Here is a 19427-nt window from a genome sequence, read left to right as displayed (position 1 = left end):
TTTAGCCTTTTCAACTGATACTCATGACTCAAATCCACCTTCTCACCTCATAATCAAATTAGATGTAATCATGATCGTGCCAAGGGAGATTCTAAATCTCATGATTCCATAAATGCTTGCTTGGTTTCAATAGGCAAGAACTAGAAAAAAAGAAAAGAAAAAAACAGCCTATTTTTCTAAAGATTTTCAGAAGAACTCTATCTACCCGTCTCAGATCAAACTTTCCTAGAAGTCCCTTTGCTTGCTCGGCCAACCAAGATGTGTCAAGGTTGACTCAAGTGTGTAGGGCCACGCTGCATACTCAAACGCCAGTGGCTGTCAGGAGGATGACTTGGGTATTTATAAAACTGCGAAATCCCCTTCTCTCACTGGTCAAACCTTGGGAGAGAATCCAAGAATATCATCGGCATATACAGTAAGAGAAGCGTTGAACCTTCCCCAGATGGGAACTGTTCGATTTCTCCACCAACTTTCACTCCACGCTCTGCATATGGAGCAAGTCTAGGGAAGACCATTATCATCTTATCTCCTGCGCAGTTGTCAATTTATTTTAAGTTGCCATTGTCAGTCCCATGCACCCCTTACAAGCATGCTTCACGTAGGTTTAAAGCCTTCATTTTCTTATTTTCCTTATTGTGGTTTGAGCCTTGGATTCAGTTAAAGTAGAACTTTACTTTAGTTTCTAATTTTAATTCTTTCTGTCTATCTTCATATTTTGACGTGAGTGCAAGCAAAATCGCAGGCCGGAGACAAAGACGAGGAGTAATTTTTTAATAGTAGTCATGGGGAATAATGGCCTTCCTAATTCGTGCCAAAATCCCTTCCAAGTTCCCACGGACGCATTTGACCAGGGAACATCCTAGAAACCCTCGTTCTTAAAGGAATCCATTCTTGAAGATAGCTCTTTTTTTTTTTGAGGCCACCATTATTGAAGAAAGCTAAACATGTGCCTTGGCTATTGCACGACCTCACTTGTTTCATACATATTCCCAAAGTTGGCGATAGGGTTTACGAGTCGCAGCCGGCGGATTCTTATACATGTCGAGTAATGCCCTTATAATACTTGTTAAGTCGCATAAAACAAGATTTGGAGATTTAATTTTCGCTCTTTGGAGTTAGGCTTTCTTTTGCCATCAAGTAAATAAGGTGAAAATTGTCCGAAAGTCCTAAACTTATTGTATTTTTGCCAATTCAGTCCTAAACCTTTTCCATTTGTGCCAATTCAGTCCATTCGGCCAATATTGACTGGCTGGTGCTGACGTGGATGCCGGTCGTCCGGCCAACGTTGACGTGGCAATTTTTAATATTTTTTTAGTTTTTATTTTTACATTTTTTTCTTTCTTTTCTTTTTATTTTTTTGCCCTTCTTTCTTGGTTGTCCGCAACTAGCCAGAGGCGAACCTCACTAGCCTTTGGCAAAGCTCGCCCCCGCAGGCCACTGGCGAGGGTGAGCCTCGCTCGCCTTTGGCTGGGCGAGGTCCGCCATGGCGAGACCGACCTTGCCGTCGCTGGGCGAGGGAGAACCCAGTGACGGCGAGGTTGGCCTGCCAGGGGCGGGCGAGGCTCGCCCTCGCTAGTGGCTGCCCCTGGCAGGCAGGGGCGAGCTTTGCCAGAGGCCGACGAGGTCAACCTCGCGTTGGTCGGCATCAGCCGGCGTCCATATCAACGCCAGATGGCCAGCGCCAGCTAGTGTCCACATCAACACCGGCCGGCCAAAATTGGCCAGATGGACTGAATTGACACAAATACAAAATGTTTATGACTGAATTGACAAAATTGAAAGGTTTATGACTGAATTGGCAAAAATGCAATAGGTTTAGGATTTTTTGGACAATTTTCCCGGTAAATAACTTTTTCGAAAATGGGTCTATTTTCAATTTTCAAAATGTTTCGATATACTTGCTGAGGGATCTTAACGAGTGCCTTAAAGGGTATTTGTTGACAAGAGCCTTGTCTAGGTTTTTTGGTTTAAGGTTTATTCGTTGACCCATGTTATGAACTCCTCATTATTCTGGAAGATTGATATGCACCAGAAGATGATAGCTCAGTTGGGCCTCCGACATGTCAATACCTGAGTCACCTAATCCCGATTCTTAATCTTAATTAAGTCCAATTAGCACGCTTCAGGAATAATAGAGGAACACCCGTAGCGATAAACATCTTGTCTTTATTGTAACATGCATTAAATTAATCGACGATTTCATCCGTTTTGTAGCTGTTTATATACTTCGCAATTCTAATGAAAAATCCTTTTTATCTATATTGTGTGGTCCTTTGCATTAAGATATAAAATGTAAAGCACACCGTATTCTAACCCCTGGATTTTGAAACATTTGCACTTTCATCTTATCAGAGCTCTCAAAAGTTTGATTTTTGACGCTCTCCTTTTATCCCATTTATGTTATTTCCATATTTATATGTGACGGGATGATGTTCAAATTCGTACGCCAACCTATATCAGTTTTGCAATGGGGGAAAGAATAAGTAGAACGAGTCTTAAACGATTATTTTTCACGTCACAATGATAATAAGCTTTTAGAGTAATTATTTACATATTCTGAAGATATCTTTGATCTATATATCTTTCTGCGACACGAACGATAAAGGTTGACCCCTTTGTTTGGCTCGAAAGCTACGAACGGTTCGTTATGGATGGTGACGTTCATTAGGGTATTCCTAATACAGTATGGAAGACACATGATATCCTAATTGAATAGTTAGGTTAGCTTTGACGTGGGTGGTTCTTGTTTTCATACACAACTTAATAATTTTCTGTATTGGGAGCCATCGAGATTGAAGCTTTTGGTCCCGTCAAAGGGATGTCTGGCAGATCGCCAACGCCCGATTCAACGTCCTTGAGAATAACAAAGCACCGGTTGTTTATTCTCCAGTTGAACCTCTTCTTGATCTCTGCCTGAGAATCATCAAACAGTGATAGTTTATCTAATTATTGTCCAAGAGAAAGGGATCATCATTGATTCAGGATCAAATCAGTGGAAATTCCATCTGGGGATTCTGGATCTCGAACACGAGGAAGAGAAAATTTGACATCATTCCTTCTGGACTGTTAGAGCTCCTTTTTGGGTTTTTTAGGTTTGGACAAGCGATACATCTGGAGATTTTCCTATTGCTAATGCTGTCTTTTGAGGTTACGGTACGGAGAGTCCTGAAGAAGAGACAAGCCAACTCAACTGCGACGTCCAAATGGAATAACGTATTCAAAACGGTAGGTTAATGAAACAAGCAAGAGAAATTGACCCGCTCCACGCCATTTTCTCTGACTCACGAGCCTTTACTTGCTCTTATTACTCTGAAAAAGTCTAACATTATTAACCACTTCTTCACCAGTTTTTAATGACTTTTTACAATCAGATAAATGAGAAAACCAGAGATAGGGTCCTTCATCGAATTTTTTTTTGTTTCAAAAAACATTTTTCAATACATGTGCTTCGCTAATATGCTGGTTTCAAAGGTTTTAAACAATTGCTTGCAAGCTCCATCATGCTTCGATAAGCATAGAGATACAATATTTCTTGTTTGGGAAAGTAATTATACTAAGGAGAATTCACATGGAATATTTCCAAAGGCCAATAGTGGGCAGGAAGAAATGAAGCTTCTCATTCGACCTTTACCTGTTGAACGTTACTATCTTTGATAAAATTCAAGAAGAAAAAAACAAAAACAAAAACAAAAACAAAAGAGTCTCATTGACAAGCATCCTCCAAATCCCAAGGCCAATGAAAGGAACAAGCCCTCAGATAGCTACATCATACATTGTAATAACTTATATCAAGTTGTTCCACTTGAATGATATAAAATATGAGGTCAAAAAAGCGGGAAAAGAATGCTTCCATGAGCTAACGTTGAACCTCCCAAAAATATATAAAGGCAACACATATAGAGCCATTTCTGTGTGTCCCTCTCCAAAACAAGAGAAAGCATCAGACGTTAATTCATTTCTCTCTCCCTCTCTCTTTGCGACCCCTTCATCTCTTCAGTGACCAAAGAAGAGAAGAGACATAGATTGATGCAATAAGCATTGGGAGTGATCACATTAAAGTGTTAAATGTCCTGTGGAATAGGGTCTCTGCTTGTTCTTGCGGGTCTGTGTTTCTTGATCTTCTGGATTCATCACAACTCTGTGGCCTCACAGACCACAGGCCTCTCAGGGATTGTGGTTGTTGGGAGTGTGTTCATTAATGGGTCAACTTCCATTGCTGGCATTGATGATGACTTCATTTGTGCCACCTTGGATTATGGCCCTCCTGATGTTTGCTACCATGGCACTTGCTGGGGCAATGCCACTCTCTTCACTCTGGTCAGGACTCTCTCTCTCTCTCTCTCTCTCTCTCTCTCTCTCTCTCTCTCTCTCTCTCTCTCTCTGAGAGACTGAGTATGTGTGCATGTGTGTGTAGAAGTTGCCAGCTGTGACCGATACTGGTATTTGCCTGATTTCTTGCTGTCTCTTTTGGTTCCTCACTTTCTTAATCTTTGCTCTATACGTAGGACCTCAGCAATCCAATTTTGTTGAATGCAATCAAAGGTAAGAAGTCATTTCTTTGAATTTCAACAGGCGTCGTGAATGTTGCATGCCATCTCGTTTTTGTCCGATTTCAATTGAAGAGCGGTAATGTTTTGCAGCATTTTCGCCGTTAAAAATCAGAATGGGAGGCACCTTACAAGATAAATTGATATACCATGTACAAGGAGATGAGGGACCCTGCAAACACCAGTCGATCAATAATTCGGACTTTCTCGGTTTCTCTCAAGGATGCCTGCCCATGTCTAGGTGGGACGAGCTTAATGCATTTTTCAAGCGTGCGGGGTAAGAATTATTGTTTCTCTTTCAGAAATTTAAGAATCATGTATAGATAAGATTCATTCACATTGCTGAAGCATATTTTAATGCTTTGTTAACTAATTTAAAGTCTGTCAATTCTGTGAAAGGCAGGGCTATTGTCACTTTTGGTTTGAATGCCTTATATGGAAGGACTGTGCAATCAGATGGATCTGTCCAAGGACCTTGGAATTCAAGCAATGCTGAGATCCTTTTGCGATACACCGTGAATAAAGGCTATAACATCCTTGGATGGGAGCTTGGTACGCATAGTTATGCTTGTTACTGGCTCTCATAACGATAAATTATTGCTAGGAACTGTCAACGGAAGTTCAGGTTAAGAAAAAATATTTTCTTTGGAAGCTTAATCCAGTATTTTGTTCCAACCTTCACAGGGGAATGGCTAATTTTGCTTGCTCATAGGTCTTTTTGGAATTAACAAAAGGATAAGTTAGCATTTTCCAATATGATATATGATAAAACTTAATTAGCTCGTCCTGTTTCCATTAACTCTTGAAAGGCATAAGCAATTGGCCTTGTAGTTGTCTGAGGGATATAAGATCGTTTCTAGTTAAGTACTCTCAAATTTATAGTCCAACCGGGAAGCAAATTCTTGATACTTAAAAGATTCTATAGCATGAAAACCAGAAACTTCTGAATTATGTTTTATCAGATGCTCCAATTCACATATTGTTCATTCTGGACAAAGCTTTCCTGGAATTAGTACTTCACTGTGTGCCATAAGTGTCAAGACACATTAATCTGTCTTTACCATTTAGCTGCTGTGCATCATTTCAAGAGTTAACTTCTCCAATGATGGAGCATATTCATGTCTACTTTTGAAAAATTCTTATGATGTCAAAAATTGGAGAGTCCAACTTACTCCTGCATAAGTTGGATGATGTATCTTTGTATCTGACTGAATATGTTCCTGTCTGTTAGGAAATGAACTTAGTGGGGAAGGAATTGGAGCAAGAGTCTCGGCACAACAATATGCATCCGACATTGAGACCCTCCAGAACCTATTGGATGATATCTATGGAGGTTTTGAAGTTAAGCCGCTAATCTTAGCACCAGGTGGATTCTTTGATGCCAACTGGTTCAAGGATTTTGTGGATCACACAACACAAACGCTCCAAGTGGTCACCCACCACGTTTACAGCCTCGGCGCAGGTACTTCACCATAAGGAAATTGCATGAATTACTTTTTGTTTAATCTTGGACATTCCACGGCACAATTTTGTGTGATTAGCGTGTCTAACACATTCTTCAGTGAACATCAGAAGATATAAGTGAAGGATCTTCATTGTCTGTTCCATGTAGGAGCCGATGATAACCTCATTAGTAGGATTCTGGATCCGTCCTATCTCAATGGCATTGCTCAGACTTTCAGCAGTCTTGAAAGCATCCTCAAGAACTCTGGAACCTCAGCAGTTGCATGGGTTGGAGAAGCAGGTGGGGCTTATAATAGTGGTCATCACCTTGTCACTGATGCATTTGTGTCTAGTTTTTGGTAAGTTTTATCCTACAGATTTTCCTTATCCATTTTCCATAGTACCAAGATTTTTGTGATTCTCATGGGAAAAACTTATCATGGTTTTTATTAGCAGTCAATGAGTTTGTTTACTCCTGATTTTCCCTGAAATCTGAATAGGTATTTGGACCAACTTGCAATGGCAGCGACTTACAATACCAAAACATACTGCAGACAGACATTGATTGGCGGGGGCTATGGTTTACTCAACTCCAGCACATTTCAACCAAACCCAGACTACTACAGGTCCGCAACTAGTTCAACTTAAAGATTAACGGAAAACTCTTTTGTCCTTTTCTTATTTATAAAACAAAAGATGACACTGAAGAAAAATAATGGAGAAAGCAGGAAATAAGGGAGAATTGTGCTGAAAATTGATGTGTTGATAGAGTTCATTACTGTAATTGCAGTGCTCTTCTTTGGCACCGCTTGATGGGAAACAATGTCCTATTCACCAACTTTACCGGCACAAACAAACTCCGTGCTTACTCTCATTGTTCAAAGAATTCAGTGAGTACTGTCTTATCTTAAATTTGCAGCCATCATATCCTGAACTATGGTCTAACACCTTAAAATTCCACGCATGACAGACTGGCGTCACATTGTTGTTGATCAATCTTGACGGAAACACCCCAGCACAAGTGCATGTTTCCACTGAAGACATTGCAGGAAACGGGACATTAATTTTGCAACCACAAATCCGTTCCAGTAAAAATAAATTTTCCAGCATTTCAAAGGGGTCGATATTCGATGAAAACATTAGAGAAGAGTACCACTTGACAGCTAAAGACAGAGACTTGCAAAGCCAAGTCACCCTTCTCAATGGGAAAATTCTTAGGGTTGATTCTTCTGGGAACATTCCTGCCCTAAATCCTATAAAAGTGAGCATGTCAGATCCCATTCTGGTGGCTTCATTCTCTGTTGTATTTGCTCGGTTTCCTAGCATGAATGTCACAGCTTGCAGATAGTTCAAGACACACACACACACACACACACACACACACAAACACAATGGAATTACTTCTCTGAACTGTAGATACTCACAACATCTTCAATTGCTGTAATCTATAGATAAAAATTATTGTGATTTCTGTATAGTGTATCTTTCTCCTTCCTTTGCTATGCAAATTCATGGAAGTTTCTGAGAAGTTCCTAACCAGCTTCTTTTTCTTCGATTCATCCGACCAATCTGCTCTCTGTGCAAAGTGGTGTGCATTTTGGATCCACACACAATCACTCATACACATAAGCAGATCACTATTTGTGACATTCCGAAATTCCACAAATTGGAATTTATTGAATAATTGAGTTTTATGAGATGTGCTCGCAGTAAATTCTCGCCCGGAACTGATCATTCCTGGGAATGCTAACCATTAGGGAAAGGCTAATAGGGGAATTAAATTCGCGCGACTAGAGAAAATTCGATCGTGAATGGATTTCGACCATTAAATCGCGGAAGTGATATTTTGAGCCACTGTTGGCCGATCCAAGGATAGTTAGGGGTTAGTTCGTCATCGTCCTAATAGTGGATCGCGGGTGATTCCGTTGGACCACGAAGCGACTTGACGAATGATTCCGAAATTATACCGAACGATCTTACCCCTCGGATCAAGTGATTGATCTTTGCGATTTTAATGACAACCGAGGTCGTCACGTACCGAACGGACTTGAACGTGACTCGATTTAGTATCAGTCATGAGTTGATTTCACGAATTTCCCCAGCAAGCCGCCCGTTAGCTCGAGAAACGCTCGAGTTGCGTTTAATAGAATTTAATTATTGAAATTTTGCCCAAATTGGACACCGGAAAATTAGGAAGTCACGACGGAACGTTAGGACGACGTTGCACGTGACACGTGTCAATTTTTGGTGCGCTTAAATTCTTCGGAAAAATTCGATTTGGATGAGAAATGGAGAAAGTGACGATTTTGACCTTAAGGATTTATAAAGGATTAGTTTTAAGGACAAGGGGCATATTGGTCATTTTTACCTTAGATATTTCTTGGGTCAAAGACACTATTTAAGTCATATTGACCTCTCTTTCTCCCCCGTAGAAACCCCCCTCCCATTCGGTTCCTTTTCTTTTTTTTTTCCACCGTGAGACCTCTCCCCCTCCACCGATCACTCTCCCTATCCCTCCGCCGTTCACCGCCGCGCCCCAAGCCGCCGTCCGTACGTCCGCCGGACCGCCGCCGCACCCAAGCCACCGTCCTCACCGCCTCATCCCCACCCAACCGTGACACTCTCTCTCTCTTTCCATCTCTGGCCGTGGGCCCTCTTAGCCGCCGTGGACACCGCCGCAAGCCGCCGCTCGCCGATTGTCGCCGATTGTCGCCGCTGCCGCAAGCCTTCGTCGGATTTCAAGTTTTACCGCCGATTTTGTTCTAGCCGAGAGAGTCTAGAACGAAGTAAGTTGTGATCTAAACCCTCGCCTAGTAGATCGGGTTGTTTCGGGTTTAGATAGACACGGGTTGTTGTGATTTTGCGGGCTAAGTTGAATTACGGGTCATAGGGTTGAATTTCGAGGATTTTGGTGGAAAATTTGGGGCCGATCAATGCTGTGAATTGGGGTTTAGTGTGCTGTGGTGTGCTATTGGGTACGAGAATGGTCCCGTTGAGTCCGGCTCGGAGTTTTATGTAAGTATCGTGAAGAGTCGGAAGTGTGATTTTATGGTTTGAGTGCAGAAATTACTGTTCACGAGCTGTGCAGAAATTACTGTTCACGAGCTGTGGGTGTACTGTTCACTGTGCTGTGGTGAGTCGTTTGACGCGTAATTGGTGCCGTTAGGTCCTTCTTGGAATTTTATGAAAATCCCGTGAAGGGCTGAAAATGATTTGAAAGCATTTGAACAAAGAAAAATACTGTTTTACGCGAGAATGTGTTTTTGTGTGAAAATGGTGATGTGGTGAAGTGTGGGGTGCAAGTGTGCACGGAATTTGAGGCAATGGCATGAGAAAGTGAGTTGGGATCGGGCCGAGTATCATAAGCTCGGGCAACGATCATGTAGGTCTGTTGCATTTGGCACGGGCTGAGGCTCGAAAGAGCATGATTGAGTTCGGTCCGAGGCACGATCAGCTCGGGTGAGACCGGGATTGGACCGAGGCATTATAAGCTCGGGTTCCGATCATGTAGGCCTGTCGCATTTGGTGCGGGCTGAGTGTTGGTCGCAGTGTACCTGAGGCGTGTACGTTTACGCGGGTCACTGGCGAGTGATGTGGGAAGTAATGAGTGGTCGCAGTGTACCTGAGGCGTGTACGTTTACGCGGGTCACTGGCGAGTATTATGGGAAAGGAGAATTGAGAATGGAAAGAATGAGAAAGTGGAGGTGGAATGGGCATATGTTGAGTGGATTGAAATCGTGTTATGTTCGTTGGTGAATGATTTGTGGAAAATTTGTATGTTGTGTCTTGTGTTTTCAAAATAAATTTTTATAGTGGACTAATGTGCAGGCTGCATGTGTCGAGAGTCCACGTATGTGTATTCGTGTGTTTTGTGGTGGATTGATTGGTTATGAGCTTATTTATGTCTGGAATAACGTGATAGCCTAGGTAGGGTTTAGGTTACAACTTATTGAGAAGTATCTCATGGTTGTATAAACCAAACCATTTCAGATGCCCCGCCTGAGCGATGAATATTCCGCCGCCGCCACCAGAACGTTTCGGAGCCCTCAGTAGATGGGACGATACAAGGGGATTCCGACTCAGAGGACGAAGAATCGAATTCAGAATGGACGCCTAGTAAGGGGCGTAGGAAGTAATATCCGTTTAGAGGATGGGTTTTTGTGAGTACCATTTTTGGATGGAAAGTTGATCAGGTCATAGACCCTTTTTGTTACTGACCGTAGTAGTGTGGCGGGCACTTGTTTATATGGTGGCGTGTAAGTGTTGGAGTGGCTTTGTAATTGTAAATATTTTGGTATAAGTTTGGAAATGAGATATGGATATGTATATTCTCCCTTAATGCCTCCCCAATTTTTATATTGTCAGGGATTAATTGTAATATCCGCTGTGGTTGTAAATCTCTGATGATTATTTGAGGTCGGCGATATTCCTGGGACGTCGCACTCATCGACCAGGTAAGGGGCGTCACGTGCCCATCGGGGTTCGGGGCGTGACATCCCCGTTTGAATTGGTATCAGAGCACGGTCAGCTCGATCTAAGATTGGTCGAATTGGAGTGATAAGGAACAGAGATTTTGGGGTAGGAATTGAGAGAGACTTTAGTGAGCCATAGATATACCTAGTGCTACACGTATTCCAGACTATCTGTTATGATTGATTGCTTGAATTGAATGTTGTGTTGAGTTGAGTACCTGCTGAGTGGATTACTGCGTTAATTCACTGTTTAGAACTAGATTGATCTAGTTGGTTTAGATCGCTAATTCCTAAGTGGAATTACGGCAGGTAGTAGAGTGATAGAATTGAGACGATGAGCAGTGAAGGAAGAGGCGTAGGAAGAGTCCCAAGAAGGGGCGCAGAAAGAGGAACGAGAGGTCGAGGTCGTGCTCGAGCTAGGACTGTCGAGGACCTCGGAATGGGTGCTAGAGCAGTAGAGAATCCTAGAGTGGATATTGGTGCTGCAGTGGACCCTAGAGTGGAAGTTAGACCCGTTGAGGATCCTCGAATGGAAGTCATTATGAGGACGTTGGAACGAATTGAAAATCTGTTAGAACAGCAGACTCAGGAAAGAGCTGCTCCGATTGCCCAAGTTGCCGAGGCCGCCGAGGCCGCTGTTGTTGCTAATGATGATGAGCATCAAGGGCAGGGACAAGCGGTTGCTAATAGACCTATGCACCAACTGGTAGAGCAGTTTATAAAGCTGAAACCGCCTAAGTTTTCTGGGAAAGGTACCCGGAGGCTGCACCTAGATGGGTAGAGGAACTGGAGAAGGCTTTTGAGGTGCTGGAGTGTAATGATCACGAAAGGGTGACTTTGGCAGTGTATCAGCTACAGGATAATGCGAATGATTGGTGGAAAGCCACCAAGGATAGGATTTTTCCTGAAGGTACTGCCAAAACTTGGGCTGTTTTTACTGAGAAATTTTATGAGAAATATTTTTTCAGCTAGTGCTAGAGAAAGAAAACTCGCGGATTTTATGAGACTCCACCAGGGCCAGATGACGGTAGATCAGTATGAGGCGGAATTCGCGAGATTATCTAAGTTCGCGCCGAGAATGGTGGAACATCCTGAGGATAAGGCGCGAAGATTTCTGGATGGATTGAGGGCTGATATCCGCAGCCAATTGTTATTAGTAAACTTGGGAACGTACGAGCATATATTTGATAGGGCCCAGATTCTTGAGCGGGATCAAATGGATAGAGCCGCTGCATCTGGATCGAGGTTTATCCAGGGTTGGAATAATCGTAATCCTGAGAAGAGGCCGATGGTGGATAATAGGCGTTTCACTCCACTAGCAAAAAGGAATATTGAAAAGCCAATTCGGATTGGGAATGGTCCGTGTAGGATTTGTGGAGGTAGACACGGGAATGGACCTTGTCCAACTAGGGGTGGAGCTTGCTTTGGATGTGGAGGATTTGGGCATCATATAAAAAATTGTCCCAATCCCAGGCAGAATAGGTCGCCTACTTTGCCGCCACCTCGGAATGAGAATCAAGCTGGAGCGGCCTAGACAGCGAATCTGAATCAGAATAGGCCTCCAGTGCAAGGACGAGTGTATGCGATGGCTAGACGAGAGGCTGAGAATGCACCGGGGGTTGTCACAGGTACGATTCTCTGTGCAACCATGCTGTGTATGTTTTATTTGATCTTGGAGCATCGCATTCCTTCGTAGCGAAACAGTTTATTGATTTGATTGAGTTAGAACCGCAATTACTTGATATCGTATTATGTGTGACGACTCACTGGAATGATAGGATGTTGATTTCGTTTGGTTGTCCAAACTATAAGACTGTGATTGGGATTAGGGAGGAATTGATCAATTTAGCGGTTCTAGATATGTACGACTTTGAGGTGATAATAGGAATGGATCGATTGTCTAAGTAGAAGGCTGTAATGGATTGTCATAGCAGAGTGATTCAAATTAATCCTGTTGGATATTCGGAAATTTTAATGGGTAGGAAGTCGAGGAGGACCCTCGATTCCGTTGTTATCCTCGGTGAAAATGACAAAATTGTTATATGAGGGATGTTAAGGATTTCTAGCTGTAATAGTGGATTCAAAGGCTGAAGAACCAAGACTTGAGGATATAGCGGTAGTGTGTGAATATCCCGATGTGTTTCCTCAAGAATTGCCGAGGATTGATGATTTGTTTGACCAGTTACAAGGAGCTTCAGTGTCCTCTAAGATTGATCTGAGAATGGGGTATCATCAGTTGAAAATTAGAAAGGAGGATATACCGAAGACGGCATTCAGAACGAGGTACGGACACTATTAATTTACGGTGGTGCGTCGTTGAAAGAATTAGAGTGTGTATTGATGCAACATGGGCGGGTGGTAGCCTATGCATTCAGACAGTTGAGACCACAAGAATTAAATTATCCGACGCACGACTTGGAGATAGCCGCAATAGTGTTCGCCATGAAGATTTAGCGACATTATTTATGCGGGGAGATTTCTAATTTATACTGACCATCAGAGCTTTAAGTATTTATTCTCACAGAAAGAGTCGAATGTGAGATAGTGACGTGGGATGGAAATGGTAAAAGACTGAGATGGTAATATTTTATATCACCTCGGAAAGGTAAACCGAGTTGCGGATGCGTTGAGCTGGAAATCAAGCATCGCGCATTTGATGGTCAAGGAGTGGATTTTGTTGGAGAAAGTACGAGACTCAGAATCCAAATTTGAAGTTATGGACCCAGAGATACAGAAGGTTGTTGGGATGGACGCTACTAAGAAAAAGCCGCGGTAGTCTAGAACGCGGGTAAGACGCGCTCTAAACCCGATTTAGGACTTCGGGTATTGACGGGTAATTTTCGGACAAAATCAGTATGGAATTAGGTGCGGAATTACGTGAATGGGGAGTGAAAATTTTATGGCGGGTCTTGGGATTTAATTCGGGCATTATTTATTGGAAATTCAGAAAATAGGGGCTGCGAATTACTGTTCATATTCTGCGAATCACTATTCACAAGCTATGAATTACTGTTCATGGGGCTGTGATGACTAGTTCGGGACGCAAGTTGGATTTTTAGAACCGATATTTAATGGTGAGAAAGTTCCGTGAAGGACCGGAATCGATTTGACGTCGTTTGGTTAGAGAAAAATAGCCATTTTGTGTTTATTGTGTGTTTGGAAAAAAAAAAATTGAGGACCGGAATGAACGAGTCCTGAAGAACAAGACAATCCCGACGGTCAAGGCTATCTGGGAGCACCACGGGACTGAAGGTGTGACCTGGGAAGGAGAGGAAGAAATGCAACGTTATTACCCCCAACTGTTTGGTAGTTAATTGGATTGAAAATTTCGAGGACGAAATTTTATAAGAGGGGAAGATTGTGACATTCCGAAATTCCACCAATTGGAATTTATTGAATAATTGAGTTTTATGAGATGTGCTCGCAGTAAATTCTCGCCCGGAACTGATCATTCCTGGGAATGCTAACCATTAGGGAAAGGCTAATAGGGGAATTAAATTCGTGCGACCAGAGAAAATTCGATCGTGAATGGATTTCGACCATTAAATCGCGGAAGTGATATTTTGAGCCACTGTTGGCCGATCCAAGGATAGTTAGGGGTTAGTTCGTCATCGTCCTAATAGTGGATCGCGGGTGATTCCGTTGGACCACGAAGCGACTTGACGAATGATTCCGAAACTATACCGAACGATCGTACCCCTCGGATCAAGTTTAATAGAATTTAATTATTGAAATTTTGCCCAAATTGGACACCGGAAAATTAGGAAGTCACGACGGAACGTTAGGACGACGTTGCACGTGACACGTGTCATTTTTTGGTGCGCTTAAATTCTTCGGAAAAATTCGATTTGGATGAGAAATGGAGAAAGTGACGATTTTGACCTTAAGGATTTATAAAGGATTAGTTTTAAGGACAAGGGGCATATTGGTCATTTTTGCCTTAGATATTTCTTGGGTCAAAGACACTATTTAAGTCATATTGACCTCTCTTTCTCCCCCGTAGAAACCCCCCTCCCATTCGGTTCCTTTTCTTTTTTTTTTTTCCACCGTGAGACCTCTCCCCCTCCACCGATCACTCTCCCTATCCCTCCGCCGTTCACCGCCGCGCCCCAAGCCGCCGTCCGTACGTCCGCCGGACCGCCGCCGCACCCAAGCCGCCGTCCTCACCGCCTCATCCCCACCCAACCGTGACACTCTCTCTCTCTTTCCATCTCTGGCCGTGGGCCCTCTTAGCCGCCGTGGACACCGCCGCAAGCCGCCGCTCGCCGATCGTCGCCGATTGTCGCCGCCGCAGCAAGCCTTCGTCGGATTTCAAGTTTTACCGCCGCTTTTGTTCTAGCCGAGAGAGTCTAGAATGAAGTAAGTTGTGATCTAAACCCTCGCCTAGTAGATCGGGTTGTTTCGGGTTTAGATAGACACGGGTTGTTGTGATTTTGCGGGCTAAGTTGAATTACGGGTCATAGGGTTGAATTTCGAGGATTTTGGTGGAAAATTTGGGGCCGATCAATGCTGTGAATTGGGGTTTAGTGTGCTGTGGTGTGCTATTGGGTACGAGAATGGTCCCGTTGAGTCCGGCTCGGAGTTTTATGTAAGTATCGTGAAGAGTCGGAAGTGTGATTTTATGGTTTGAGTGCAGAAATTACTGTTCACGAGCTGTGCAGAAATTACTGTTCACGAGCTGTGGGTGTACTGTTCACTGTGCTGTGGTGAGTCGTTTGACGCGTAATTGGTGCCGTTAGGTCCTTCTTGGAATTTTATGAAAATCCCGTGAAGGGCTGAAAATGATTTGAAAGCATTTGAACAAAGAAAAATACTGTTTTACGCGAGAATGTGTTTTTGTGTGAAAATGGTGATGTGGTGAAGTGTGGGGTGCAAGTGTGCACGGAATTTGAGGCAATGGCATGAGAAAGTGAGTTGGGATCTGGCCGAGTATCATAAGCTCGGGCAACGATCATGTAGGTCTGTTGCATTTGGCACGGGCTGAGGCTCGAAAGAGCATGATTGAGTTCGGTCCGAGGCACGATCAGCTCGGGTGAGACCGGGATTGGACCGAGGCATTATAAGCTCGGGTTCCGATCATGTAGGCCTGTCGCATTTGGTGCGGGCTGAGTGTTGGTCGCAGTGTACCTGAGGCGTGTACGTTTACGCGGGTCACTGGCGAGTGATGTGGGAAGTAATGAGTGGTCGCAGTGTATCTGAGGCGTGTACGTTTACGCGGGTCACTGGCGAGTATTATGGGAAAGGAGAATTGAGAATGGAAAGAATGAGAAAGTGGAGGTGGAATGGGCGTATGTTGAGTGGATTGAAATCGTGTTATGTTCGTTGGTGAATGATTTGTGGAAAATTTGTATGTTATGTCTTGTGTTTTCAAAATAAATTTTTATAGTGGACTAATGTGCAGGCTGCATGTGTCGAGAGTCCACGTATGTGTATTCGTGTGTTTTGTGGTGGATTGATTGGTTATGAGCTTATTTATGTCTGGAATAACGTGATAGCCTAGGTAGGGTTTAGGTTACAACTTATTGAGAAGTGTCTCATGGTTGTATAAACCAAACCATTTCAGATGCCCCGCCTGAGCGATGAATATTCCGCCGCCGCCACCAGAACGTTTCGGAGCCCTCAGTAGATGGGACGATACAAGGGGATTCCGACTCAGAGGACGAAGAATCGGATTCAGAATGGACGCCTAGTAAGGGGCGTAGGAAGTAATATCCGTTTAGAGGATGGGTTTTTGTGAGTACCATTTTTGGATGGAAAGTTGATCAGGTCATAGACCCTTTTTGTTACTGACCGTAGTAGTGTGGCGGGCACTTGTTTATATGGTGGCGTGTAAGTGTTGGAGTGGCTTTGTAATTGTAAATATTTTGGTATAAGTTTGGAAATGAGATATGGATATGTATATTCTCCCTTAATGCCTCCCCAATTTTTATATTGTCAGGGATTAATTGTAATATCCGCTGTGGTTGTAAATCTCTGATGATTATTTGAGGTCGGCGACATTCCTGGGACGTCGCACTCATCGACCAGGTAAGGGGCGTCACGTGCCCATTGGGGTTCGGGGCGTGACACTATCTGCATCATAATCACTTCCCGAATCTGTAAATTTGTCAAACTAATATTCTGACTACTCTTTCTGGCGTCCCTAAGCCCTCCATACCCACCACAAGATCCAAAAATAAGAAAGAGACTGCCAATGCTAAACTTGCTTTCTCCAATGAGATGTTCATACCATCCGGCGCTAGTCTAGAGCCCAAATTCAACCGTTCCACTTCTATGATTTACATCCAATGTTCAATCTTCACCGAATTCCTCGGAAACAGGTGCACTGATCATATTGCTGTCATTTCATTGGGTTAGCATGTCATCTCATACAATTAGTAGTATCAACTCGTAAAGACCGGCTGCACTCCCAATTGGTGACTTAAATGTGTCCCATGTTGGCATTGCAAGTCAAACTGCATATAGCTTGTTCTGGCAGTGTCGTGTGCAATAAATTATACGGCATATTTAGCTCTGAGAACTTGCTACCCATTTTCCAAATCTTACCGGCCACTGGAAATATTAAATCGTTTGCTATTTTAACGAACATGCACATCCGGTGTGCTAGCAATGTTTCCATCCCGACAAACAGATCGATTTCCCCAAGAAAAGTCGCCATGAGATGAACATGAATACAACCACATGAATCCAACCTTCCCCAGTTAGTAAAGTTGGCTGGCTGACTGACTTTTAAGTACCTAATCAGATTGGCGTGTCGTGTCTAGGAAGAAGCTAAGGATGATTTCTCTCTCTCTCTCAATGTATATTGCAAATTGGCAAACGTGATGTAATGATTTCTATTGTCTACCTGCGCAATTAACAATTGCCATTTGAATGCACTATCCCTCCCAAAGACATCTTTCGTCGATGTTTATTAATATTAAATGCGGTGTACATGTGTTGTTTTATGCTTAACACCAAAGCCGCCTGGGATCTAGAGGTATTCACACTTTGAACCTGATGAACACAAATTGTAATTCCAAGTTGCAACCTTCCTGTGTTAGTATGGGGCCCCAGTTTCCTATTTAAAAAAGAATTATGAAAAAAGTTACAGCTTAAGGCTTATGAATAAAAGGAAAAAAAAAGTCCTAAATCTATTGCTTTGGTATCAATTTAATTCTAACCTTTTAATTAAACCAATTTAGTTCTAAACAATTTCACGTTGGTACCAATTCAGTCAAACCGGCCAATTTAGGCAGGAATTTGATGACCAAGATGCTAGCCGTCCTACGTGGCATAGCCAGCATTGATGTTGACATTTTTATATATTTTTAAATAATTTTTTCGAATTTTTTTCTTTTATTTCCTTTTTTCCCCTTTTCCTCTTGCAGGTGGCCGGCCATTAGCCACAGACCATGGCTGGCAAGGGCTGGCCTCAACTGGGCGAGGGTTGCCCTTGCTAAGCCGCGCCTAGGTGAGGGCAAGGCCTAGTGAAACTCGATGACTTCGAGGGGTGAAAGAGGTAGGAGGCAAATCGAAGAGAGAGAGAGAGAGAGAGAGAGAGAGAGAGAGAGAGAGAGAGAGAGAGAGAGAGAGAGAGAGAGAGAGAGAGAGAGAGAGAGAGAGAGAGAGAGAGTCAAATACTGGATCGGACAAGCTGAAGTCGAATAGAGAGAAGTCGTTTGCATATAGACTTATCTCCGATTCGATGAGGAGATTTAGTGGTGGTAGGCGGTGGATTGTGGAGAGGTGAGCGACGGACCTTAGCGAGGTCTAGATGAGGGTCCCCTCGCCGCCATCACCAGGGGCCTCACCGGCCTTTGGTGTGGGCCGGTGAGGCCGCCGCTCATCAAATTCAACGAGGGGACCCTCGCCTAACCCTTGCCTTGCCGGCCTCGCCTGTGGCATTCAAGGGTGTCTTAGCCCTCTCCCTCGCCGGTGGCCAACGACTGGGCGAGGGTAATAAGGAAAAAGAAAAAAGATAAAGGAAAGAAAAAAATAAAAAAATTCGAAAAAAGTATTTAAAAATCATAAAAAAAATGTTCACGTTAGTGCCGGCCGATATGCCACACAGGACGACCTGCGTCCACGTCAACAATTTCCGACCTAAATTGGCTGGATGGATTAAATTGATGCCAATATGAAAAAGTTTATAAGACTAAATTAGTTCAATTAAAAGATTTAGGATTGAATTGATATCAATGTAATAAGTTTATAATTTTTTTGGTACTTTTCCCAAGACTTATGTCCTTCAATCATGCTGGGTTGTCCATTTGCCTTGAGCACACTTTGCTCGTTCTTTTTCCTCTCTTTCAGATTGAGACCACCTTGCGTTGGACAGTTTGCTTCAAAGAGCATACCGACAAATTGTTCGCCCTAGTGATTTTGATTGTGATATGTTCTGTCCAAATTTTCCAAATTGGAAAAGGAAGGCCTATGAGCAAGATAAACACGATCCACGAATATTGAAAGGGTCTTTCAAAGCTTGCTTTGGGTGTGTTACGATAAACCTTTCCAGGTTGGATGTTCTGAAAGGTGTGCTTTCTGCTTGAGATCAGTAACTTTGGCATATTTTGGAGCACTAGTTTGACCTTTCCTTGGATTTCCGATTAATAAATTGATTAAACAAAACGCGTATAGGGCACTGTTATATGTACATCCATTCAGGGGAACATGTAACTGGGGATACATGCACTTAAAACAAAAAAGACTAAAGAACGTGTGGGGTTTTTTTTTTGGTAAGGGAAGAACGTGTGGGGTTTTTAATATGCCTTGCATTCTAAAAATTTCATTCCCTGACTTTTCTATTTCACAGGCTCCCCCACATATCCCACCTTAAGTCAATGGGTCCCTCTTCAATGTTTTTGTCAAAATGTCTTTCCTACTAGTGATCTCACTTTCAATGCCAAGACACTTGGCTACTCGAATCTGCATTATTTATAAAAAGTTCAAGGAATCAAATGCTCTGGGTTCCTTGTTCCACACA

General features: G+C 43.0%; 2 protein-coding genes across 2 annotated transcripts; both read left to right on the top strand.

The window, feature by feature from the left end:
- The first annotated feature begins 3951 nt into the window (after positions 1–3951).
- LOC115674406 (heparanase-like protein 3) lies at positions 3952–7373 on the top strand. The gene is made up of 9 exons (XM_030596794.2): positions 3952–4317; positions 4506–4542; positions 4641–4824; positions 4951–5099; positions 5779–6009; positions 6160–6349; positions 6491–6616; positions 6781–6880; positions 6961–7373. Exons 1-9 carry the CDS (start codon positions 4066–4068, stop codon positions 7336–7338), a joined length of 1647 nt encoding a protein of 548 aa, XP_030452654.1. The 5' UTR covers positions 3952–4065; the 3' UTR covers positions 7339–7373.
- A 3528-nt stretch (positions 7374–10901) lies between these two features.
- Positions 10902–11996, top strand: LOC130137860 (uncharacterized). The gene is made up of 3 exons (XM_056310352.1): positions 10902–11128; positions 11215–11372; positions 11431–11996. The coding sequence occupies exons 1-3, from the start codon at positions 10902–10904 to the stop codon at positions 11994–11996; spliced, it is 951 nt and encodes a 316-aa protein (XP_056166327.1).
- The last annotated feature ends 7431 nt before the right edge of the window (positions 11997–19427 follow it).

The sequence above is a fragment of the Syzygium oleosum genome, unplaced genomic scaffold, assembly GCF_021117445.2.
Source record: "Syzygium oleosum isolate NSW1041296 unplaced genomic scaffold, Sole_v2.1 Sole_v2.04, whole genome shotgun sequence".
In the NCBI taxonomy this organism is placed as follows: Eukaryota; Viridiplantae; Streptophyta; class Magnoliopsida; order Myrtales; family Myrtaceae; genus Syzygium; species Syzygium oleosum.
This window is presented reverse-complemented; position numbering and strand designations above follow the sequence as displayed.